The sequence below is a fragment of the Nematostella vectensis genome, chromosome 2, assembly GCF_932526225.1.
Source record: "Nematostella vectensis chromosome 2, jaNemVect1.1, whole genome shotgun sequence".
Taxonomy (NCBI): domain Eukaryota; kingdom Metazoa; phylum Cnidaria; class Anthozoa; order Actiniaria; family Edwardsiidae; genus Nematostella; species Nematostella vectensis.
Genome location: NC_064035.1, coordinates 8,736,872 through 8,758,050, shown reverse-complemented (window position 1 = coordinate 8,758,050; position 21,179 = coordinate 8,736,872). Strand labels below are relative to the sequence as shown.

Genomic DNA, 21,179 nt, shown 5'->3' with positions numbered 1-21,179 from the left:
GAAAGGGTCCCGAGATTCTGGAGGGTTTACAAGTTTAGGGCCGGACCATTAGAAAAGTGATGGGGGGACTTTCCGGAGTTGCTCGAATTTTTTCCTGTAAATGAATGTATTTTTTTAGGAGGTCAATTTTTTCCAAGATAATAATGTCAACATTTTACAACAATCTTTTTATTGTTTTTCTGTTATAATGTACATAATGCTTTGTCTTCAATAAATCCCATGAATACTTCCCATGGCTGCTTTGCTCAGATTCAAGCTGTTTAAAATGATGTGGGTATCAAAGTCTGGACTGAAAATAGTAATCTCATTCAGGGGTATAGAGTTAGATCTCAGAAAAAAAAGGAAATTTTGCCTGCCTTGTTAGCAGGGTACAGAAACAAACAGGACAAGTAGGAAAATCATGTGTCTCATGTATAAAAAATGGAAAGTGATGGTATTGAGAAGAGTTGCTTGGAATTCGAATGTTCACAATATTAATGATGATGATTTTTGTATGATATTTTTTACATCAAATTGGGGAATTTTTGTCCATGCCCGTTTGAGCCTTTACTCTTGATATTTTGATACATTAAGCAATAAAAGGCTATATTACTGTCACTGTTTTTTATTTGATGAAAATGTTCCCAGTGAATTTGGGATGGGCCTCTTCTCAAAGAACCAGTTACTATAAAATCATGCATCAGGGGTAAATCCATGGGAATTCTGGTGCATGAGTAGAGAGAACAATGTATGGATGGCTGCTCCTGGTTGCCAGTGACCAAAAGAACACACTTTAAAGGGAGAGGTGTCCGTGGATAGCTATCATTCTTTAGCACTGGAGTCCTTCATCCTTTGGCTTGACAGTCTTTCTGTGTTGGTCGATTCAGATGCAACAACATTCATGCATGAATTTTTTTTTGGTGGCACAATAAAGCTGCTAGAATTTTTTTAATTTGATTTTTGCGTGCCAGAATTTTTTTTTGCTTTGGGCCCACCCCCCCCCCCCCCCCCCCCATCACTTTTCTAATGGTCAGTCCCTTACAAGGGTCTTTACAGACAAGAAAGAAATGACGAATTTTTTGGGGTCCGAAAAACTCGACGGGAATTTCCAGAAACAAAGAAAACGTCATCTGCGTAACTACTTTCGGGCAGGCGTTCGCGAGAAGAAAAAAAAAACAGCAAAGTAAAGGTCATTTTTTGCAGTTTACATCAGTAAAGTGACCAAAATCCTTTTTGGTGTCAGGTTTTTTAAATTGAACATAACAATTGTACAATCACACAAATTGATATGGTGTCTTTTTTTCATTCAACCTACTTCTGTTTACTGTACAGTAAGATATCAAGAACTATTAAAAATATTACAGTTGTAACCTTTACTTTTTTGGTACAAGTAACCGAGTATATTTACCATCACTACAAACAAAGCTCAGACATTCAATATCTGAATGTGACCATCAACATTAAAAAATTCTACCTCTTCTTTTCAAGAGAAATGCACTCATTGGCAGCCTTCCAATTTTATCGGAAGAATGAATCTAATAAGCAGACTCATAGCCAAGAGTTTGAGTAAGGTAGGTTTATTTATCAATTTAGTGGAGTTTCTTTTCATCCTAACTGGACTTTAAGTCCCGTAGTGGTATTTGTACTACCTTGACCTTCCCTGGCTATGGGTTTGCTCTATCTAAAAGCTGTAGGGTGTTACATTATGATAAAGAAAAACCTGTACAAAATTCATTTTAGCTTTGCTAATGTGAGGTTTCAATGCAGTTGTGGCATTTTTCCTGAAAAAGAAAAGTCAGCAATTAGTGGCCAGGGGTGGCTGTTGGGGAGGGGTAGGGGGCGGTGGACAGGGAGGGGCAGGGGGCAGTGGACGGGGAGGGGCAGGGGGCGGTGGACGGGGAGGGGCAGGGGGAGTTGCTTGCCCCTCCCTTTTTTTGAGCGAATGTGATTTTTTTAATCATGAACAAACAGTTTTTACATGTACCTAAATATTGTTACAAGTGTAACATGTAAATCGAATGCTTGATAAAAGAGGATATATAAAACGACTCAAGGAGTAGTAAAGAAAGTGAAATACTCTACTTGACTTCAACAACATCTTATTAACAGACACTTTCCTTGACAGATAACATACAAAGAATACTATACAATCTCAAGGTTTGCATAAACATATAGCCAGTACCGAAATCAATCTAAACCATGTAAACCCGATTTATGTGAGAGCAGCACAGCACAATATTACAATTGAGGTTTTTTTATCTAATTATTTCCTATCTTATTTAAAAAAAAAAAAAACACTGGCCAAGATTTCAGCTTGTTCCTCTCAAACCACACACAAGAATACAATAAATACGGTAATTGCAATTTTCTACATTTTACAAACCAAACTGTTTGAACTAACCTTGTGTCATCTCCACCCCATTGCGCTAAAAAGGCAAAAACAAAAGTATTAACAACCTCTATAGTTCCCCGTTTTAACATCATTGATTTGCAAAATAATTTATCATACAGTGCTATAAACCTTTAAAGGGGGGTCACATATGCTGCTTTCTATAGTTGCGCACATAGCCTGCAACTTAGTTGTACTGTGAAAGGCTTTAATAAACCATATTATCATAATCATTATTGTTACACTAAGGGTGTACCCTTTGTTTATAGGAGTACCTACTGGACAATTTACTTTGCCAATATTTTTTTACCAAAACAGGTACCAAAATACCATTTTTCTGAAAATTCAAAGCATACAACCCACCATTTCTAGTTCCTTCATCGCTTCACTGATTGCTTGTTCAAGACTTATTCTTGCTTTTCTGGCCCTTCACAAAAGAAAAAAAAACGATTTAGTAATTTTGAATTTTGAAAAAAGAGATACATGTTTATAGGTTAGAGGGGAGGCTTCATCATCCCAACCCTTCTGTGCGGAGCTTTTCTGTGTCGCTCTATTCCTCAGCCCCTTCTTTAATTAGCCTCTCTTCTTAAGTATGGCCTTGATTTCTGGACCAGAAATACATTTGTCTACAAACAGATCATCATTTGTGTATTTAAAAAAAGTAAAATTACAGTCAACTAAAAACTTTTAGCTACTATTGCTAAGGTCTAGGATTTTCTAGGACTCTTGAGTTAGCAATACCCATTCTATTATACCTTCGGGCTAGAATTTATATTTCAACAAACACATGAGACTGGAGTTCACCTGGACAGTAGGTTCTTTATTAAAAGGTTGGTCTGCAGGGTCTTAAACAGGTTGGTTCTTAAAGTGCCCCTAGAATCAAATATCTGTAGCTTGTTTTTAATTTACTTATCCTAAGATGAAGAATAGGTAGAGTTTTCATATAATATCAGAAAAAATTTCGAAATTTCACCACGGGCAAAGACACAAGCATTTAAAAACCACTCTTTCTTTTCATAAATTGACTCAATCAAAAACGAGCCCGCAGGCAGTGAGAGCAGTGGGTGCTTGCATCAAGCTAAAATGTGCAAGAAATTTTCTAATCAAGTAGCTTATGAATTACTAATTTTATTTTGAAGAGGCCTCAGATGATAAGTTTATATGTTTTTTTGCCGCTAAAACATTACAGGAAAAAACTGCTGTCACTACCTTTTATCAAGAAGTGAAAATAACGTTTTGGATTTTGCATTATAAATAAACGCTTTTCAGGGGATGTTAGCAATTAAAAAATATTCCAACAACCCTTCATTGTGAAAGAAAAGAACTAGAAAAGGAGAAAACTAGAAAACTTTAAAGATTTAGAATTTTCAGGCTTTTCTTTGATCATACAATAATTTATACCCCAACTTGAAGAAATTAATTCAAGGCCTTAAAATGATTCAATCCAATTAGAACTGCATCCCTGCTTTTGTTAACTCAAAAACTGACAAAAACTAGTGTTTAAAAAAATTTTGTCAAAATTTTTTTCGTAAGCACATTTTTCATTAGAAATAAGGGGAAATGCCGTTATTAAAAACCACGACAGATATGTCGGAAATATTTTATTAATAGTTATACAGATGAGCATATAGGATAAGAAAAATAGTGCTATTGTTCTGGTAACAGGGTAAAACAAGGCCCTTAAATAATAGAAAATGTGCCCTTCAGGATTCCTGAATCAACAAGGAATGCCTGATGCTTTAGAAAAATGGGGTCACTTTTCGCAAGCGATATTATCCACATTTAAAAGCCGGGAAAACACCACAAAAACCTGTCGTATGGCAATAAAATTTGGTATGGTTTGCTATGGAAGTCCTGTACTTCTGATATATTGGCATAAACCAGGAAATTAAGAGTTGATGCTAGGGACACTTTTTTTAAAAAACATGCAGGTTTTCAGATTGGGCAAATATAGACTCTATACCTGTATTTCTTTTTGCGTGCTTTGTCATCAAGAGTTCTTAAGCCCTCACTCAGTGTCTTGAGCTTTTCAACTTCAACTTGGCTGAAGGTGTGGTCTCCAAACCACTTGACCCATTTCTGTGGATTGGATAGGGAAACAAGTGAAACTTTCTTTTGGTTATAGATCCAACCTGACCAATAAAATAGGGTAATAGGGTAAAATAATCACAGGTCTGGGGTTGGTTGGTTGGATGGATGGGGCAAAGGGGAGGTTTCAGTCAGTGGACATTTTGAAATGTCATAATGAATTAATAATAATATTAATTTAATACTTATATGGTGCAAATTGACATATCAATATAATTAAATGTACCAAATGTGCCGTGTCTGAAAACCTAGAACAAACAAGTCATGAAAGGTTCCATAATATACCCCCAAATAAAAGGATGTTTTTGTTGCAGGTGTACATTCTTTTTTTTTTTTTTGCAAAAAATTGTGTCTAAATCAGCCTTTATAAGTCTTGCTATATATTTAAATTTTGTCATGTTTTGATTCAAATATGCCCACAAATCTGTCTGACTGATGAAAAAGTACCATTTTCTTACCATATTGGTTTTAAGGGAGGGTGTGGGGTACACCTCTACAGGGCTTCTGGAATTACGCGGAAAAAAACTCCAAATTATGCGGGATTCTTTGCTAAATTACGCAGGATTTTGCAATACATTTTTCTTTAAAAATCAAAATTTTGCTGGAATATCAACTGTTACGCCAAAAATACATTTTGTACCGAAGGAAAGCACGAAATAACTTAAAAAGGTTATTTTTTTTCGGGAAAATTCTTAGGCAAGTTTTCATTGGCTCCTAGCCACCAGCCAATTAAAAAAGGTATTTTATTATTAGTCTTAGGCCTTCGCGGTTTAGCAAAGAAGGCCTAGTCATTTTATTTGTTTTCGAAATTCAGTTCAAAATATCGCACTCTTACGAAGAATATCTCCCTTTTTTTTACGAGAAATAGAGGTAAGAACCCTAAAAGAACACATCAGCTGTGAAATCAAATGTTTTGTCTTTCAAAATTTAGCCAAATTACGCGGAATTACGCGGAAACTTGTGGATTAGGCGGATTACACGGAAAAATCCAAATTACGTGCTTCCGCACAAGTGCGTAATTCCAGAAGCCATGCCTCTAGGGCACCCCCTAGTTACAGGCCTCCTCTAAATATTCTTGTTAGATCTTATCTTGTGAGATCTACCATTAGGACAAAACTTACTTTTCCCTCGTCAGCATGACCCTTTCCAACTGTGCTTTCGTCAACAATTTGCCCTGGCCATGATGGAAGACCTCGAGCCTGTGCCCAGACCACATCTCCAGTGCTAAAATATGGCTTGGTATCCCCATACATACCATACAAGGGTGTGGCAAGGTGCTTGAGGGGCATGCTTGATGTAGACATGCCGTGGGTGGGGAGAAATTCTGTAATAGGAAATTCAGAGTACATATCAAGTGTCAGGAAACAAATCAATAGGGTATACTTTTAGTGAAAAGCAAATATTTTGAAGCTTTTTAGGGTGGCTACCAGAGTTATGGGCACATATTCAATGAGTGGGTTGAAGATACATAGTAATAGAGGTTCTGTGTGTTCCCCCCAAAAGGGGAAACCAATCAAAACAAAGACAATCAAACTATTTGTCTTTATGGAATATATTTCATATTCTCTATAACAGAAGAGTAGTTCATAGGGTTCAAGTGCAGTGGCAGATGCAGTGGTTCTTTGTATATGAAAATAAACTTATGCTTGGACCTTCTAATCCACCCATTTATATAATATTCCTGTTTCCCCCCTGTAGTGTGGGTCATTGGGTGGCTCATTGGGTAATTGATAGGCGATTCATGGGGTGATTCAAAAGATGATCATTTATTGGGTGTTTCATGCGATGATCATGATTCATAGCGTCAGGCCCAGCCAGTATTTTGATTGGGGGGTTTGTTTAGTTGGGTGGTTCTTCCAAACCCCCATGGCTATGGGTCTGAGGGTAGTTTGAAGTGATTTGTCAAGTAAGTTGGTTCAAAGAGTGGTTCATAGGGTGATTCATAGGGGAATTCTTAGCCTATTTGTGGGGTGATGAATAGGGTGCTCAATAGTGTGATTCATAAGGTGTTTAAAGGGGTTATTTATAGCATGAACTGTAGGGTGAGTTATAGGGAAATGCATGGGGTGATTCACCGTTTTGTAGGGTGAGTTATAGGGAAATGCATGGGGTAATTCATATTGCTTTGTAGGGTGATCTAAAGGGCCGACCATTTGACTTTTGAGGGGGGAGGGGGAGCTTTTTAAAAAAAATTATCCTGCACCAATTGGTGGACGAAAAAAATATTCTGCATCGGTAAAAAAAATTTGTTGCCATATGCTTTGAAAAAAATTACCTGTGCACCCAAAAAAAGCCCATCTCCCCCCCCTCAAAATTCTAATGGTCAGCCCCTTAGTGTGATTCGTAGGGTGTTTCAGAGCTGGTCGCTGTCTAACCCACTTAAACCATAAACCTACTCATACAAAACCCCGGGTGCAAGCCACAATACTAAAAGATAAGAACATGCATTATGTTCAACCCTGTGTGTAGTTTACCATGGTTTTTGTTCCCTCCTCCATTATACAAGTCTTGGTCTCCCTTGAAATCCCTCAAATCAGATGTCTTCCCTGGTTCGTCTACAATGGCAAAAAGTTTTATCTTCTTATTCTCATAAAAACAATAGGATCATAATGTTGAACTTGAAATAGAATCCCCATTAACTAGAGATTAGCTATGTACAGGGCAAAGCATTGACTGTTATTCACATTCTGTGTTTTTTTTTTTTGCATATGCAAATTAAATAAAAATAAAACAAGGATAAAAATGTATTCAATGAGGTAGGATAGTGAAAATTTCAATCGAATGAAGTGCAAGACATAGGACAAGGGGACAATACTGAAAAAAACACAACTAAATAAAAATGTAAAAAATAAAAAAAATATTGAATATTCTTGGCACAATGCACCAATGTACCAGTTATCAAGAAACCAACCCTATAAAGTGCCCATCAAATGAATAAAAGATCACTAGTTCTCCAAGCAGATATAAGCTTTGGTATAATATCTCAGTTACAAAAAGGGGTATAGAGTGATTTTCATTAAGCTGTGAACTAACTTGAGCGTATTACGCTTTATTGTGATCTTCTTCCATTGTTCTCTTTGTGTTTCCCTGACTATTTAACTTTGACTATCCACTTAATTTCACAGGTTAATGAAAACCACTCTATCTAATATAGCCCAAGTACAATCAACATTTCGGTAAGCCAAACAAGTTACAAAGAGAGGATAGTACACTAAGCTAAAAAGCCTACACTGGACTGAGAATTTTTTCATCATATATTTTAGACACACCATTACAAGCCAATATATAAAACTTTCAATAAGATAAGTTAAAAACTGGGGAAAAGCTAAGTTACAAAATACATCATAATATTTTAAAAAATTGTGGTTGGCCACGTCAATTCAAAAGGACTGCTTTCCCAAAAAATCATGCATTTTCAAACTGCTCCCATACAATCATTATTTACACAATTTCTCTAATTCTTTCAACTTCTTATGAAAGAAACATCCTAGATTCAGAGTTTATGGGATTTTGAGTGGCATGGGCACACAGCGACAATCCCTCAAGAGTCACCAACCTGTGGATTCCAGCTAAAATCTAAAACAACAGAAGTTTGAAGATAACTCTGAGGCTTCTGTGAGTTTGGAAGAGTAACCGATGCAGCAAAATTGCTGAGCAAGAGCAAGATCAGCCCAGCTGAATATCATATTTCACAGGTGTGATCCTTGAAACTCAATTGAGTTATTACTAACAGCATATTTTAGAGTTTTACATTTTGATTTTGTTCTATAGTCGCTTTATTCCAAACTTTGACCTTTGATTAATCCCAATTATTCTGTTGGTTTGGATTTAGCCTAGCATTGCAATAAACTCCGAATCTAGGATGTTTCTTTCATAAGAATTTGAAAGAATTAGAGTCACCGTGTAAATACTTGTATGGAAGCGGTTTGAGACTGCATGATTTTTGGGGATAGCAGTCCTTTAGAATTGACGCGGGCCACCTTAAGATCCTATAATTAATGTGGTTAGCAAAAATAAACACAAAGCTGAAGTGGCATGTTTTATGGCTCTGTCTACAGTATTAGCCCTTTATCAGAGCAACCAAGAAACTAAGAGCAACCAAAAAAACCCAGGTATAAAAAAAATACTGTCGTTTGTAAAGATAATTCCAATTTCTTTAGTCATTATCGCTCTAATTTCCTATTGTCGTTTTGTCAGCTCATGGCAGTGTCTGCCAACTATCTATTGTGACTATCTATTATTAACTATCTATTATTATCTATTCGTACTACACTATAAATACAACCCCCCACATGGTCTTTTTTGGCTCTGGCAAAGGGCTAACACTCTAAACATCCAAGAATTCTGCTTTCACAGAGGGTTTTACCATGACACTTTAACTCTGTATTAATTTATTTATAGCCTGTTTCCACCGCACCTAAGCAGAACATCTAGTTTTTTTCTACATCATGTCTTTCTAGCCATTCAAGTTAGCAGTGTAATAATGGAAACTATACAGATATACTGGATTTAGGGACTACCCTAATTTTATAGCAACTTTAATGGGTATTAGGGAGTATTACTCATTCTTAATATCTGCAGTTCCAAAATTATTACCTTCAAGAACAATAGGCAAATCATCATCAAGTTGCTGATCAGCTATGTCCTCATTAGAACTGGAATAGTCACCATTATCCTCCAGAGCTCCTCTGCTTTCAACAGGAGCACTAGTATACACTTCAATAGCATCACATGATCTTTTCATGCCCAGAAGTGGATTAGATTCATAATATTGCTGCCTATTTGTTACAAGTTTAGTTCTTTTGGTCTCCTGAGGGTAGCTTGAGTCATCTGCAACCCTCTTTTTCTCATTTATATTAGTTTTAATTTGCTGCTTTGCTTGATCTTGTGCAGCAGAGGGCAGCATATCTGTTTGATCACTTCCATCATTCTGTGCTGCAGTCTTTTCACTACTACTTGATGCCTTCCTAGTGACTCTACCTTCACCTGTGACTGGAGGGGCATCCCTTTGTATGGATGGGTCAGTTGTAGTCTGGATACTAGGAGTAGAAAGTAAACTTATATCTGTAGATGTTGGAACTATGGGTCCACTGCTAGACTGAGATTGCTCCACATTGCCTGGCTTTGGATGGCAGTTTCCCATTACTGGTGTATTCAAATTTCTGGCTGATTTTTTACTATCTACCTCTGAGACATTGTCCAATGAAGGTGTCCTCTCAATGGGATGTCCGACTGCAGTCACACAATTTGCTGTACTAACCACAGAAGTTAAAACACCAGAAGATGAAGTTGATACAGCTGATTGGGTTGTGACTGTTGATGTTTCAGTTCCATGACTAGTTTTTAGCGATTCTGAAGACTGACCCTTAAGACTTGAAGCTTGGCTTTTAATAGTTTCAGAAGTTGCTGCTGCCTTGGTTAAGTTCGGCAGGTGATTAGTACCACCCAATTCAGTTGTGGGTACTGTGGGCGTCACTATGGTTGTTGGCTGCAGGTTGCCTGCATAGGCGCTCATCTGCATCATCCGGTAAGTAAACTGCAGGTTGGGTACCATCCCATGGGCTGCAAATGGATTGTATGCACTTGCCAGATGAGCTAGAGTGTGTGAAAAACGTGGAGTGGAGCCGCCTGAAGCAGGTGCTATTGGGACAAAGGACTCATAAGCAGCTGCCACAGCAGAGTTCGAAAGATTCTGCTGCTGCATCATGGTCAATGGCATCACTGCAGCAGCTGTAGTGGTTGAGGTGGAAGATGTGTGTGAAGAGGTTGACTGCTGTTGTACATTGGTGGTTGGCATTACAATACCAAGCATATACGGGTTTGGGTAGCTCATCTGGGTTGCTGGACTGGGAACATTGGCAAATGAGGTTTTAGAAGGTTGAGCTATAAATGCCATGGGGTTAGCCACCATCCCTGTACCAGGGTACATTGCAGCACCTTGCAAGTGGTATGCACCTCCTTTGTACTGACCCATATTTAGATTCTGGGTACTTATTGGAAGAACAGGACTGGCTGCATACATTGCTGGTATTTGCATATTCATCTTTCCTTGGGCCTGACTTGCTGGGGATGTGACAGCAGATACTGCAGGCTGTGTTGTTGAGTTGCTCGTACACCCAGCATTAGCACTGACCAGTGATGATGGATTCTTCTGTGCTTGTGAGGTCACCGCATGTTGGAGACTGGTGGATTTTGAAGCTTGGGAAGCATCAACATAGACCACTCCTTGTGTGGCTGCAACTGGATGTGTTGTTGTTTTTCCAATTTTGGAATGTGGTAAAGAGGCACTTGTGGTGGCTACTGATGTACTTGTTGTGACTGGATTCTGTGACTGTGATGAAGATAAGGTCGACATGACCACTTTACAACCAGGTGTCACTGAAGCTGCTGTATTGCCTTGCGGAGGGATTTGGTAGTTCAGTTGGCTCAGCGGTACCCAAACAGGAGGTGTTTTTGAAGCTGTTTGAATTGTCTTTGCTTGAGAAGGCTGGATCATGTGTGTTGATGAAGCCACAGAAACCAAACTGGATACAGCAGTTGGATAAACAGCTGCAGTGCTGGTGTAGGTTGTTGTTGAGGGGCTTGTCACTCCTAGCACAGATGGTGTTTGGGCTGGCCAGCTACTACTGGATACTTGAGGGATTGTTATGTTACCAGCACCCAGTAACCCAACAGACAAACCAGAGTTGACAAGAGGGGCTGCTTTTGATTTGGCCTTGGGTGCTGCTTTTGGCTTAGCTCTGGCTCTTGGCTTTGAAGCTGCTTTTGGCCTTGAGAGGGCTGAGTTAGGTGCCATACCAGGATTAAGCATATTTATTGTCTTTTTTGTCCCTGAATTACCACTCTTGAGTTGGTGGGCGGCAATAAAAGTACTACCCGAGCTACTGCATGTTGAAAATGCAGTTGTAGCCAAAGAAGCAGCAGAGCTAGAAGCACTACTCAAACTTTTAGTCCTTTTACTTGTTGAATTTTCAGTGGATGTCACAAGTGCTTTGCTAACAGTCTGTAAATAAGAGATAGGCACAGGGGAGGCTGATACACTTGCTGTTTTAGCAAAGTCAAACGTTCTTTTGAGGGATGTTGCTGTTACTGCAACTGTAGTGGCGGTAATTGCAGATAGCAGAGACGTAGATGGCAGCATGCTTGTTGGTGGTTGCAGAGGCCCTCTGTGGGGCCCAGGGTTAAAAAATTTTGAGCTACTAACAATACTAGCAAAGCTAGGAAGTGGTCCTTGGTTTGACGTACCCAGATTGTTAGGCACATTTTGTACTGGACTGCTTATTGTCGTCTGTAGTGGCGGACTTGGTATGTCTGTTAAAGAGCTGGATGACGTCCTTCTAGTTCTGAAGGTGCCAGCTCTTTTGGGCTTGCTTGTTTCTGCTTTTATACCAGGTTGATTTGAGCCTGTACAGAAATAGTATGTTGGTTAAATGTAAACAATTCTGTGTTCTATAGGGATAACAAAAAAATCAACAAACACGAGCATCTGTACACTAAACAAAGAAAAAAATGCAAATGCTGAAGGTTATAGGAGTAGGTTAATGTCTAATAGGGAATGTATCTACTCCTTAAGATAGTAGTCTTATTGATGCATTTACTATTAATGAGAATTCACCTTTTTCATTAACAGTGGATTGTCTAGCTCCTTTACTGAGCGACTGTTTTGCTTTCGACTGCTGCCTTGGCTCCAGCACCAGAGCCTGCTTTTCCATGTTCTGAGAGAAATGTTTACAGAGCTTGCAAGAAGCTGATCTCGACTCTTCCTGTTGCCCCTCAGGAACACACTTGCTTGGCACTCGTGTGTCAAAGTTGAATGCATGGTGAACATAAAGTGGGCACTCAAGTCCACATTTACAAGTCCCATCTTTCTTTAAATACTCAATGACATGGTCGAGAGACCGGAGCTGACTATTACTTGGGCTGAAAGCAAAACAAGAGTGTTAACAGTGTTACCTTCTAATACCATAGAACCTTGCTAACTGTGAAAATGTAAAACAGTTTCTTGGAAAATCAGAAGAAATTTAATTCTCAGACACAGAGAATGATGAAGATTTTGACATAAGTTAATTGATACAATACTACTAAACACAACAATAAGATACAAACTAAACCAAAAGTCCACATACTTTTCTTTGTCAAGTTCGAAACGGAAAGTTCCACTAAGGATAAGGGTATAGTAAATTAACCCATCACGAAATTCTCGTTTTGACGGTTAAAACAATAATAACATACTTTAGGAACTTAACTCGATATGGTAAGGTATGTCGCGTATTGAGAAATAGCACAATGAATATAGGGCAACACAGAACAAAGGAGAGAAAAATATATGAATATCATATCGAAACACAAACCTGATGTAGACGATGCAACCATTCTCGAGAATTCGACTCCAACCTTTTGGTATCGGTACGGCGACCGGGCCATTTTCTTGCTCACAGTGATTCGGCTTTCCTTGTATCATGACAATCCATGAAATACTCTCGTTGACTTCGTTTAACTGTGCCTCTCTTCAACCAATGCTTTCACAACGTGGCGCCAGGACTTTCATACACAGGCAAAGGGGTATCGTGTACTACAAATACGTACGCATCCCGATTCACATAATTTTGCTACAAATTCACTGTACTCGTGGGAACTTCTTCGATTGGAGCATAACGCTGTGGTTGTGCTTGACCGTGTGTGAATATCTAGATCATACAAGATGATTAACGTGCTAGTAAACTGCGGTTCTTTACACGGCGGCCCAAGACTCGCAAAGAATGGAAGCCGTCGCCATATTGGATTCTGGTTGTGGCATTAAGCTACTGCGCATTGAGACCGCTGACAAGAAATATTCACTGAAAGAGAAAAGAGCCAGCGCTAAAAATGACCCGTTATGGGGCGGATCTAGTTGCTAGGTGGGTGTGTGTGTGTGTGTGTGTGGGGGGGGCGATTTCTTAAAAAATAAACAAAAATGCATCCCCAATTTGTGTTGAAAATTGAACTCTGCGAATCGCAGGGGCTGGCGATCGTTGTTTTCAAGTCTCGAAACATTTGAACGGTACTGTGTAACAATAGCCTCTTTAGTGTTTGTGACAAGCCTGTATTTAGGTTTTATATGTTTTATATAGAACCTAAATACGAAGTTAGGTTCGGAGAGGGCTCAGGCGCGTACCCAGGATTGGCTGAGGGTGTGTGTGTGTGTGTGTGGGGGGGGGGGGGGGGGCATATCAAACATATTCCCCACGGATAGTGTCCTTCGTATGTATTGCCTTATATGGGCATAGATGCCCATATTTAGAAAAGCTAAAGTTTTCCCGCTCCCGGATCTCCAGAAAACATGGTAAAAAATGCTGGATTCCTGTCAATTTGAGACTCGCGGCCAAAATTTGTTAGAAAAAATTGATCGCTTGGTCAAATCTTTTTCTCACTGATCTTGAAAAGCCCTTAGACCCAGGCCTCCAAGAGGTCGGCCGAGTGCGTATGAAGGTCACCCAAATATTGATATGGATGCGCGGGTATAGATATCATTTGGAAAAAGCGTACTATTTGAAGATTTCTTAATAAAAAATGACCCACTTTTTAGCCGCCAAGGGGGGAGGTATGCACGCACCCTGCTTCCCCCCCCCCCCCCCCCCCCTGTGTACGCGTCTGGGCTTGTTACGAAAACTTGTATTTCTCTTGTTAATAATTAATGGCTTAGGGTTAGGGTTCAGGGAGTGTCCTGAATCAGAGAGCTTGTTGTAGCCTGTTGTAGGGGTATATCTCCAAGAAACTGTATGCTGATTACTTAAATTTGTCGAATAAGGCAAATTTGTTGTGTACTTTAAACCAAGGGCTCGCTCTGGAAGAGCCAAAAAGTGGGTCATTTCTTATCGAATGATCGCCCAATTGGCCAAATTAGTGATAAATCACATCATATCTATGAATATGGCTTCGCATATTAGCGAAAACTTCGCCTACACTTCATAACACAAGGTAACAAACGCAGTTCAGGTTAAACCCTGTTTATTAACCATTCTAAGAGATATCTTTCCCAAGAAAACTTTTCACATTTCGTATGTTCTGCCGAAGTGCGACTTGGCCAACTCGATTACTTCCCGAGATTTCCGACTGATAATCGACCAAAATGAAGTTCGCCGTCATTCGGTTAGTTTTCGCACGTCGCTCGGCGCATTCCTGGGTGATTTGTTCGGTGTACCGATTGCAGAAATACGCCATATCATCAACACACAGACCCCACGTCAATATCAAGTCAATCTAAGTAAAAAAGACAGGAGGTCAAAATTCTACCTCTTATCACTTTCTCCCACAAATTGTGTGTGAGCCATTTTATTTATTGATTAGGAATTTCTTGTGTCCCCCTCATGTCTCCCTTCCCCCTCGTCATGGAGACTTAATCTAACCCCCCCTCCCTTGTCTAAATTCTTTGACCCACCCATAATAATACAAGGTCATTTCTACCTGCATAAAATCTGAATAGCTTTGGTCACATTTCTCTCGGATGTATTCAACCAGCTTGCTGCAGCCTTTGGACTCGATCAGTCCGTAGCTCTTCCAGGACATCCCGATGGTCCCACTAGGATTGATCCAGCGATGACTGTAGTACAGTTCATGCCTGGCAAAGGGACATTGTCAACCCAATGATTAAGGGCCGTAGCAGGGGGTGGGGCACTGGGGGCACGTCCCTCCCCCAATATTTTTTAGAAATTATAAGGCCTGCTAAGGCTATTCGGTTATGATCATCGTCTCATTAACATCACTATCATCATCTACCCCATCGCCATCACCATCATATTGGCATTTTTTTTTTATCATAATCGTCATCACAAGGGCGGATTCAGAGAGGGTGGGTTGGCTGGTTAATGAGTTTCTGGTACATTTTTTGTATTATTTAATGTTCATTTTCTAGTTGGCCCACCCATATCACAATATCATCTCGTAACTGCTAATCCAGCACCACCAGCATCTCTAGCATTTTCAATAATGAAAATAACTGTACCTGTTATATAAGATAGGTAGCATATTATCAATGTACAACAATCCAACACATCAATATCAGAAGTTGGGCCTGAGGCCCATAGCCAATATTTTGAGTGGGAGGTTAAAGGGGATAGATCATGTTAGGTATCTCTTCCTGTTGCCCTCTCCTGCACTCAATTCTCTTTCATTTGAGCTAGCTTTTTTTCAATAAACATTAATCATCAACCATCACCATTAGTCAACCTCAACAAATTAATCACGACTATACCCTCTATGATGAATCAGCTTGCTGGTCATGAACACAAAAATTCTTTGATTGCTCATGACAGCCTCCCCCAGTGTCGGCCAGTGCCAGTTTCGGCGCCGATAGTCGTTCACCATTAGCTCCTTGCGCGTTTGTCGTTCAGCAGTCACACCCCACCGTTCCTCTATGAGCTTGGTGATGTGTTGCCCAGTCTTTTCCGCGTCCTCGGTTACGGTGTCGCGATTAAAATTAATGACGACGACCTCGTTACGATGTATTCGCATCCATGCGTCCACCTGCAACACTAAGCGTGATTACCCCGAAAACCGAACCATTGAAATAAGTCGAGCACAGCGGCGTTACCATGATTTACAAGAGGAGGGGGCCTAAAAGGGACTTCAAGGCATTTTCTCCTGCATTTAGATAATGTCTCATACATTTACTGTATTTTTGGATGCTTAAAAGGGGGGGGCTAGGCCAATCCCTGGCTACGCCCCTGGAACATCTTACCAAACTGGAAGTTATATTTCAGTATGTTAAATTGATTTTCTTTTTCCATTCTAAACAGAATAGCTCTAAAATTTTTATTTCTTATTGTGAACTCGAGTTGTAGTTTATGATGTCCATGATGCTGTTGCTGGTTATCATTATATGCGATGGTGGTGCAATAGTTATTTTCACAACCACAGGCGTGCGTCAGCCCTGTTCATTGCTGTTTTCTTGTTGCCCCGATGTTTAATTTCCGATGACCCCTTACACACAGTACCTGGTTTAGTATCTTGTACACCGGCCCTGCGTAAGCCCCCTCGTGACACGCCCATGCACCCTTGGTGTACCGACTGGAGTCTTCCCAACACGTGTCAATGTCCAAGTATCGAATACCGTCGTCTAGCTGTCCCGTGATGCTCCTGTGCTGATTACGGTAGAAGCAGCTCAGCGCCACGATGGGGCCTGGTAACGAGAGAGTATTCTGATAGGATATGGGGCCTGGTAACGAGAGAGTACTCTGATATGATATGGGGCCTGGTAACGAGAGGGTACTCTGATAGGATATAGGGCCTGGTAACGAGAGAATACTCTGGTAAGATATGTTTCACAAAAAACGCTGTGTTTAGGAAAACGCTCTCAGCTATCAGCGAATGGTGAGTTAAGTGATACAAATCAAGCCCAAAAATTTAAAAGGAGCTAAAAATGAATATGCTATAGCATGTTATTACAGAGGAAATTTTATTGATAAGCCTATTTTTTGTATTTTGGGCATTGATGAAAAGTTCCATGAATTATAGATTTTTTTCAGGAATTAGAAGAAGACAGAAATATTTTTTTTAGATATTTTTTTTTTACATTGACAGGTTCTGTAATTTTAAAATTCCCACTACATCGTTATATTTCCACACGAGCAGTTCACAAGTACGCACCTAACGGGGTATGATAATGCAGAAAGCCATCAAAACCAGAAGCGGAGTTGTGAGTGCCTGCGAATGTGGCCTGGTTTAGAGTGAGATCACAAAACGCAGCCCTTCCGTTGCACGTTAGACTAGATCCAACTTGATACAAACACGAAAACGTGACCAAGAACATCCAAGGAAGAGACATCGCGCGTAAGGTACCGTCTCGATAATCACCCTCATGAGGTTGGCTGTCTTTTTATACAACCTGTTGTTTGCTGTAGGACGGTGGGGGGAGGGGTGGGGAAGATTGCCTCAGGAGAGGGAAGCCTCAGAGAGATAAGTGCGGTGAAGTGCAGATGAGCGAACTTCAGATTTGATCACCTCTTATTGTTATCCACCTTATAAGATTGTAACAAAAAATATAGGCTTGTCCATTTGATACCTGACCAACAGTATGCCACAAAATTACTCCCCCGTCCCCCCGCCTGAAAGTATTACACTAACCGAGATTCAAAAAAGAAATGAAGAAAAGGAAGACATTGCAGGGAAGTAAACACAGCACTGTTGCTTCACCTGCTAATCGACACATTTTATTGAGCAAGGTTTAATTTCTCGTGACGTCCTTTTCGTGATGGGGGAATTTTAAAGCAGCTAAGTACATCGAGTAACTGATCCAAATCAAATAAAGTATTTTCTTTATTGTGAGGGGTTCTTTGTCCTCTATATTAAAGTAAAGATTACTGACGTCCACAGGGGCATCGTAGCTACCCGACAGCTATAGGCACTGTATCTACAAATACAAGGAAATAAGAGAGATGGTGTTCAAACGCAAGCCAGTCATCAGCTTTAAAGCAAAGAGAGGTCTCTGCTTTTGCTGCTTGATATTAAGGTTTTGATAATAGGAAACGGAAATTCCCTTTGATGGGAAACTGGGTGACTTGCTGTTGATTCAGAGCCGTAGCAGGCCACGTAAGATGGGGGGGGGGGGGGGGGGGTAGGGGCACAAAACATAAACATTAAGAAAATATTAGGGCACATCCCCAATGTTTGAAAATATTGGGAGGGGGGTAGGGGCACAAAACATAAATATTAAGAAAATATTATGGCACAGCCCCAATGTTTGAAAATATTGGGGGGGGGGAGGGGCACAAAACATAAATATTAAGAAAATATTATGGCACAGCCCCAATGTTTGAAAATATTGGGGGGGGGGGCAGATACCTCCAGTGCCCCACCCCATGCTATGGCCTGGTGATTAGCATTTTTGTCAAGCCCTTGCGAGTGAGCTTTGGCTCTACACAATTTGCGGTAGTCTAGTACCATTGCGGGACGAGTCACACAATAAGAGTACCTCGTTCCCATCAGTGTCACGTGTTCTCCACGTGCCAGTAACGTGTTTAGTCACCTTATTAGGCAACACCTTACGTAGTTCGCTAATGTTATTTACTACGAAGCTCAACGTGGCAGCCTCAGTAAGCTGAGGAATCAGACAAGGCGAGTGTTTGAGTGACAACTGTATCTCGAGGCCTGGTTGGGAGTACAGCTGAAATACGCAAAACCCTGGCTTGCTGGCCGAAGGATCAGCGCCAACCAGCGCACTGTAAAACGCTTTCATACCCGTGAAGTCATTAACAAAGATATTAAATCTGAGCTGTTCTTTACCGCAGTGAATAGGGCATACACTCCATAAGGGTAACTCGTAGCCCGGAGAGCTCGCAAAGAATACTTGTCTCGCTACGACTCGTAAATTAGCCCGACTAGTCAACTCAATCTTGTGGTGGAATTGCCATGGCGGCGTGCTGAGGTAGTCCGTAGCAGAATCCGCCGTCGGTTGACTCTGTCCGTCATTCCTCAAAAAAAGAATCACACTTAGAGATTGCGTGCGAACACCCATGGTGGGCTCACAGCTGTCTGCCGAGTCGCGATGTCTGTTATGACGTTTTTTGTCGTTTTCGCGCCCTCCTTCGTCCACGTGGATAAGTTGAAACATTGGGTCAATCCACTGGAGCAGTGGGCTGTACAGCTCGCGCACGCGCAGTGCGTCTGGAACCTTGATGCGCAGGGTGCAGGAACAGAGGCCCGTTTCTTGATTGGGGCTCTCGTGAGAGCTGCTTTCAAGTACCGTTGTCGTTTCATACCACGGAAGGGACGTCTAGGGGGAAGAAAGTGAACCGCGCTTGTTAGTAATGTTAGTGTTTTTATTTAACGACTACTCCATTTGTTTTCCAAGACAATTATACCATGACTTCCTAGGAGATCAAAGACATCCATCACAAAAAGAAGGCTAAACGGGGTCTTAACGGGCATCGACGATACAAGAAGGGACAAAAAGAAAACTGGGGCACAGCCACGCCCCTACTGGTCATTTCCCTATAATTTAAAGGGGGGACGGGCCCTGTAGCCCTTCAAGGCGTTACTGCACTTCTAAAGCAACGTGTAAAAGGGGAGAAATTATTCCTCTAACTTTCCTAGAATTTCTGGTACCCTCTGGCACTACAAAAGGCTCATTTTTTTTTAAAAAAAAAAAAAAAAAAGAATAAATGCTATTCTAGTCGTTTGCAACGTGCTTTTACGGAACAAAATGGAAAGTCGACCGGAAAGTCGACTGGACATACAAACATCACACGACAACCAGTGATCTGGTGATAGGACAAGTTCAAGTGGCTGGGTCCTCACCTCGGCTGACGTCATTTGTGAGAAATCTATAGCAGGCATCATCAGCACACTCCTAGAATAAGACGGGGCACTTCTAGGGCAGAAACAAAAGAGGGGTGAAGCCATAGGGATTTACGGGTGTGTGTGCCGATACCCCCCGCGACGCCAATCCACCGCTTATTTTGATGATGAGTCAATAAATAACATCGCGCGTTTTGGCGTAACTCCTTTTTGATCACCTATTACACGCTCATTAAACTAAGGTATAAATGTATAGAAAGCCAACAAATATATGAACCATGGATTAAATCAGTGGTTTTCTGATGTGTTGTCACTCTACTACAGTAAAGACTAGTTGGCGGATCAGAACAGGTAAAATCGTGTTATACAAAGTCAAATACAAGCGATGCTACATAGCAATAGAACAATTAATCTCGGTTGGGAATTTTCGGTGGCATAGTTTCTTACCTTTTCAGACTTCACTCGGTTGAGCAGCGAAGTTTATGAAAGTTTTACTCTTTCAACCACTCTTGATGACTTGCTAAAGATTGTTCCAAGACAAAAGGGACTTGTTCATGTTCGCGTACACTTCAAAGTTATGCACGAATTCAGTCTACTATTAAGATTTAGCAACACGCCTGTGAAAATATACTGTCTAAGAAGGCGCTAACTTGTTTTGTATTATATCGTCTGTCGCGAGTCACGTAAAATTGGACAAAACTGCGCCAAAGAGGACCTCTTCGGTCGTTTCCTTTTTAACTTCAACGCTTGTCATTAAAGCTTGGTAAAGTTACATAAACTTCAAATTAAAAACATGGAGTGTTTGAAGAGGCTATGGGAAGCTGGATTCTTGTTTACATAGAGATTGACGTGTGCGTTTGAGCAGCAGTCGGCGATCGAACGGAATTCAAATGAGCGGGACTCTGTTCAAAGCACAGCAGGAAGTGAGCAGGTCGTGTCAGAAGGACGTCAGGACTAACTTCCGTCACATGGAAAGGCTTCTCACACGTACATTTCACCTCACCATCGCGAGATACTTCTATGTCATAATAAACCCATAGCTGTCTAAAAAGCCATTGAAAACAGTCGTGCATTGTTATGGGACGGGTGACCTGTGCGGGATTACTTTGAACTTTTCGAAAGCCGCACGATTATATCTATCTCAAACTATTTTAATTATAACTAACTATTTAATTATAACATTTCAAGCGTAATAAAAAAAGTTTTCAGTCTAGTGTTAGTTGCCGGATTGTTATTTAAAACTGCATAAGGATAATAACAACAAATAAATCTGACAACTATTTCTTGTCGATGGTGACTCAAACAACAAAAAGTAAGAGATAACCACTAAATACCCGAAATTGTAAGAGACATACGAGGATTAAATACAAGGTTTTGTTATGCTATTAATTTTATAGACTGATAAAACGTTTAATCCATGTTAGGGCCAGAGAAAGTAGGCTAGCTTTAG

The 21,179-nt window shown here is 40.4% G+C and overlaps 3 protein-coding genes across 8 annotated transcripts; all 3 read right to left on the bottom strand.

Moving 5' to 3' along the window:
- Positions 1 to 1,266: 1,266 nt before the first annotated feature.
- LOC116620818 (methyl-CpG-binding domain protein 5) lies at positions 1,267 to 13,269 on the bottom strand. Of its 3 annotated transcripts, none has more exons than XM_032386634.2 (9): positions 12,808 to 13,268; positions 12,072 to 12,376; positions 9,053 to 11,860; positions 6,931 to 7,011; positions 5,578 to 5,780; positions 4,332 to 4,447; positions 2,732 to 2,795; positions 2,381 to 2,405; positions 1,267 to 1,760 (listed from the first exon to the last, which is right to left on the bottom strand). In XM_032386634.2, exons 1-9 carry the CDS (start codon positions 12,915 to 12,917, stop codon positions 1,738 to 1,740), a joined length of 3,735 nt encoding a protein of 1,244 aa, XP_032242525.2. In that variant the 5' UTR covers positions 12,918 to 13,268; the 3' UTR covers positions 1,267 to 1,737. The 3 variants fall into 3 exon arrangements, 2 of the variants coding, with proteins under 2 accessions (XP_032242525.2, XP_032242526.2); XR_007307053.1 differs by lacking the exon at positions 1,267 to 1,760 and adding an exon at positions 4,646 to 4,704 and having other exon boundaries at positions 2,380 to 2,405; XM_032386635.2 differs by lacking the exons at positions 1,267 to 1,760; positions 2,381 to 2,405; positions 2,732 to 2,795 and adding an exon at positions 4,646 to 4,704 and having other exon boundaries at positions 4,341 to 4,447; positions 12,808 to 13,269.
- Positions 13,270 to 14,426: 1,157 nt separating this feature from the next.
- On the bottom strand, positions 14,427 to 17,298 carry LOC5516780. Its single transcript, XM_032386759.2, has 5 exons — positions 17,081 to 17,298; positions 16,429 to 16,613; positions 15,687 to 15,958; positions 14,900 to 15,053; positions 14,427 to 14,695 (listed from the first exon to the last, which is right to left on the bottom strand). Exons 1-5 carry the CDS (start codon positions 17,256 to 17,258, stop codon positions 14,456 to 14,458), a joined length of 1,029 nt encoding a protein of 342 aa, XP_032242650.1. The 5' UTR covers positions 17,259 to 17,298; the 3' UTR covers positions 14,427 to 14,455.
- An 894-nt stretch (positions 17,299 to 18,192) lies between these two features.
- LOC5516779 (protein FAM124A) lies at positions 18,193 to 21,123 on the bottom strand. 4 transcript variants are annotated; one of them, XM_048724155.1, is made up of 3 exons: positions 20,177 to 21,123; positions 19,669 to 19,802; positions 18,193 to 19,205 (listed from the first exon to the last, which is right to left on the bottom strand). In XM_048724155.1, exons 2-3 carry the CDS (start codon positions 19,672 to 19,674, stop codon positions 18,348 to 18,350), a joined length of 864 nt encoding a protein of 287 aa, XP_048580112.1. In that variant the 5' UTR covers positions 19,675 to 19,802; positions 20,177 to 21,123; the 3' UTR covers positions 18,193 to 18,347. The 4 variants fall into 4 exon arrangements, with proteins under 4 accessions (XP_048580112.1, XP_001636820.2, XP_032242633.1 ...); XM_001636770.3 differs by having other exon boundaries at positions 19,730 to 19,802; XM_032386742.2 differs by having other exon boundaries at positions 19,730 to 19,799.
- Positions 21,124 to 21,179: the final 56 nt, after the last annotated feature.

Coding starts and splice junctions, on each gene's coding strand:
- LOC5516780 (XM_032386759.2), bottom strand. CDS start 17,258: ATGTCTCTTCCTTGGATGTTCTTGGTCACGTTTTCGTGTTTGTATCAA. Junction 15,959..16,428: donor TGTACAAGATACTAAACCAG/GTACTGTGTGTA, acceptor TTAGTGTTGCAG/GTGGACGCATGGATGCGAAT. Junction 14,696..14,899: donor GCTATTCAGATTTTATGCAG/GTAGAAATGACC, acceptor TTTTTTACTTAG/ATTGACTTGATATTGACGTG.
- LOC116620818 (XM_032386634.2), bottom strand. CDS start 12,917: ATGATACAAGGAAAGCCGAATCACTGTGAGCAAGAAAATGGCCCGGTC. Junction 11,861..12,071: donor ATCCACTGTTAATGAAAAAG/GTGAATTCTCAT, acceptor ATTTCTGTACAG/GCTCAAATCAACCTGGTATA. Junction 4,448..5,577: donor GTCATGCTGACGAGGGAAAA/GTAAGTTTTGTC, acceptor TCCAATCCACAG/AAATGGGTCAAGTGGTTTGG.
- LOC5516779 (XM_001636770.3), bottom strand. CDS start 19,771: ATGATGCCTGCTATAGATTTCTCACAAATGACGTCAGCCGAG. Junction 19,206..19,729: donor CACAAATGACGTCAGCCGAG/GTGAGGACCCAG, acceptor TCTTCCCCCTAG/ACGTCCCTTCCGTGGTATGA.